At 49.4% G+C, this 2,408-nt stretch overlaps 1 protein-coding gene across 1 annotated transcript in view; it reads right to left on the reverse strand.

Annotated features, from left to right (window-relative positions):
- The window catches only part of KAZN (kazrin, periplakin interacting protein), a 1,100,080-nt gene that overhangs the window by 65,481 nt on the left and 1,032,191 nt on the right, over positions 1-2,408 (reverse strand). The window contains exon 10 of the mRNA XM_024749822.1: positions 1-114. Within this exon, the coding sequence (XP_024605590.1) occupies positions 1-114 (114 nt within the window). The remainder of the gene's footprint in view (positions 115-2,408) is intronic.

The raw sequence follows: 2,408 nt of genomic DNA on the forward strand, positions 1-2,408 counted from the left end.
GGATGAAATCGCGCAGCTGCTCCTCGCGGCTCTCCAGCGTGGCATACAGCTGCTGCATCTGGCTCACCAGGTCCGTCTTTTCACCCTTTAGGCGCTTTCGGTCGGCTTTCATTGCTGGGGGACAGAGAACCGAGTTAGTTAGTTCCCGAGATCCTAGCTGCCTGTCACCCCGAACGCTGAGAAGGGACCCCGTCTCCTTCCCTTTTATGAACAGACGAGGAAACAGGGTTCAGAAAGAGGAAGTTTCTCTCCCAGGTTCCTATGTTACTCAGTGGCATTCCCCAGATTCAAACCTAGACCCGCCTATCCCTAGCGTCCCAATTCTCATTTCTCAGTTTTACTGACCCAGCCAGGGGAGCAAGTCCTTGAGTGAATGTCTGTCCCCGCCCTGAACTGCCTATGTCCGCAGAAGGAAAGAGCTGGAGGCCTGGTGAGCTTGTGAACCCCCTGCTCCCCCATCTCTAACCACGGCCCAGGAAGCTGATGGGATCCTTTACTTCCTGCTGAAATGAAATCCCAGGGCCCAGTCTGAGCCCAACAGAACTCAGCCCAGCCCAACAGTCCACTGTCTGCTCCAACTCCTTCACAGGGAAAAGTGTTTGATTAAAACCACACAGCAAGTTATGACACCAAAAGTATGAGTAACAGCAGAAAAAACAGATACACTGGACTTCATCAAAATTAAAGACTTTTGTGCTTCAAAGGACACCATCAAGAAAGTAAACAGTGCAAGGAATGGGAGAACAGATTTGTAAACCATATATCCGATAAGGGGCTTATATCTGGAGTATATAAAGAACTCTTACAATTCAATAATAAAAAGACAAATAACCCAATTAAAAAAATGGGCAGAAGATCTGAACAGACATTTCTCCAAGAAATAGCCAATAAGCACTTGAAAAGGTGGTTTACATAATTAGTCATCAGGGAAATACAAATCAACACCACAATGAAATACTACTTCATACTCGCTAGAATGGCTAAAATATAAAAAGAAGACAGTAACAAGTGTTAGCGAGGATGTGGAGAAACTGGAACCTTCATACACTGTTGGTGGGAATGGAAAATGGTACAGCCTCTGTGGAAAGCAGCTGACAGTTCCTCAAGTGATGAATCGTAAACTTCCCCTATGATACAGCAGTTCCACTCCTAGGTGTATATCTAAGAGAACTGAAAACGTATGTCCACACAGGAACGTGTGTATGTATGTTTATAACAGCTGTAATGCTGAAACAACCATATGTCCATCAACTGATGAATGAATGTTTAAAAGTGTAGTACATCCATGTAACGGTATATTATTTGACAATAAAAAGAAGTAATGATTCATGCTACAATGTGCTGAATCTTGAAAATATTATGCTATGTGAAAGAAGGCAGTCACAAACGGCCACGTGCCATATAATTCCATTCAAATGAAGTGTCTAGAATAGGGAAACCTATGGAGACACAGATTAGACTAGTGGTTGCCTTGGGCCGGGGGCCGGAGATATGGAGGCGTGGCCAAAGTGCATGATGAAAATACGCTAATATTGATGTACATCTCTGAATATAATAAAAACTATTGAATCACGTACTGTAAATGGGTGAGTTGTATGCTATGTGAGTTGTATCTCAATAAAGCTGTCACACAGACACACAGACATGGTGCCCTGTGTTCCACACAGCCTCCTGGCAGCAGTGTGGCTTTTGCTCCCTCCGGACTCTCCTCACGGCACTGGCTCTGTACAGAAGGGAGTGGAGACGGGCAAGCCTGGGCTTGTGCAGGGCGGGCCCCACTGCCTTCCCCAGGGTTCCCAGCACTCCATCCCCTCCCCCCTCTGTGGAGAGAACACTGAGGAAGGAACTGTGGAGGTGGTGGGGAGGGGGCAAAGCAACTTCTTGGCTCTGGAAGCTTCCAGCGTGAGAAGGCACAGAGTGGTTAAGTAATTTGCCCAGAGTCACACAGCCACATCTGACTCCAAGGCCCAAACACTTGACCCTACATTATGCCGCCTCTGCAGAGAAGCCCCCAAACCCCAGAGGGTCCCAGCCCCACGGCTAGCTGAGGGCAGTGATAGGGGGCAGGCAACGGCGGTGCCACCCCATCTTGTCCCGGACAGTGAACCTGCAAACTCAGCCTCTGATATGAAAAAGTACGGCATAAGGACCGAGGACCCTGGGCTCTGGCTCGGTGCCTGACATAAGCTGCATCTTCACCCCCTACCTCCACCAGGACCGCCCTGTAGAACAGGGTAAGAGGCAGGCGAGCTGGGGCAGTGTCGTCACGTGCAAGGAGCCCTGGGGAGACCCCTGCGGTGGGGACCGCAGGTCTTGGGGGGCCCTTTAAATTCCAGCTTTGCGGGGCTTCCCTGGTGGCGCAGTGGTTGAGAGTCCGCCTGCCGATGCAGGGGACACGGGTTCGTGCC

The sequence above is a fragment of the Neophocaena asiaeorientalis genome, unplaced genomic scaffold, assembly GCF_003031525.2.
Source record: "Neophocaena asiaeorientalis asiaeorientalis breed wild unplaced genomic scaffold, Neophocaena_asiaeorientalis_V1.1 scaffold275, whole genome shotgun sequence".
In the NCBI taxonomy this organism is placed as follows: Eukaryota; Metazoa; Chordata; class Mammalia; order Artiodactyla; family Phocoenidae; genus Neophocaena; species Neophocaena asiaeorientalis.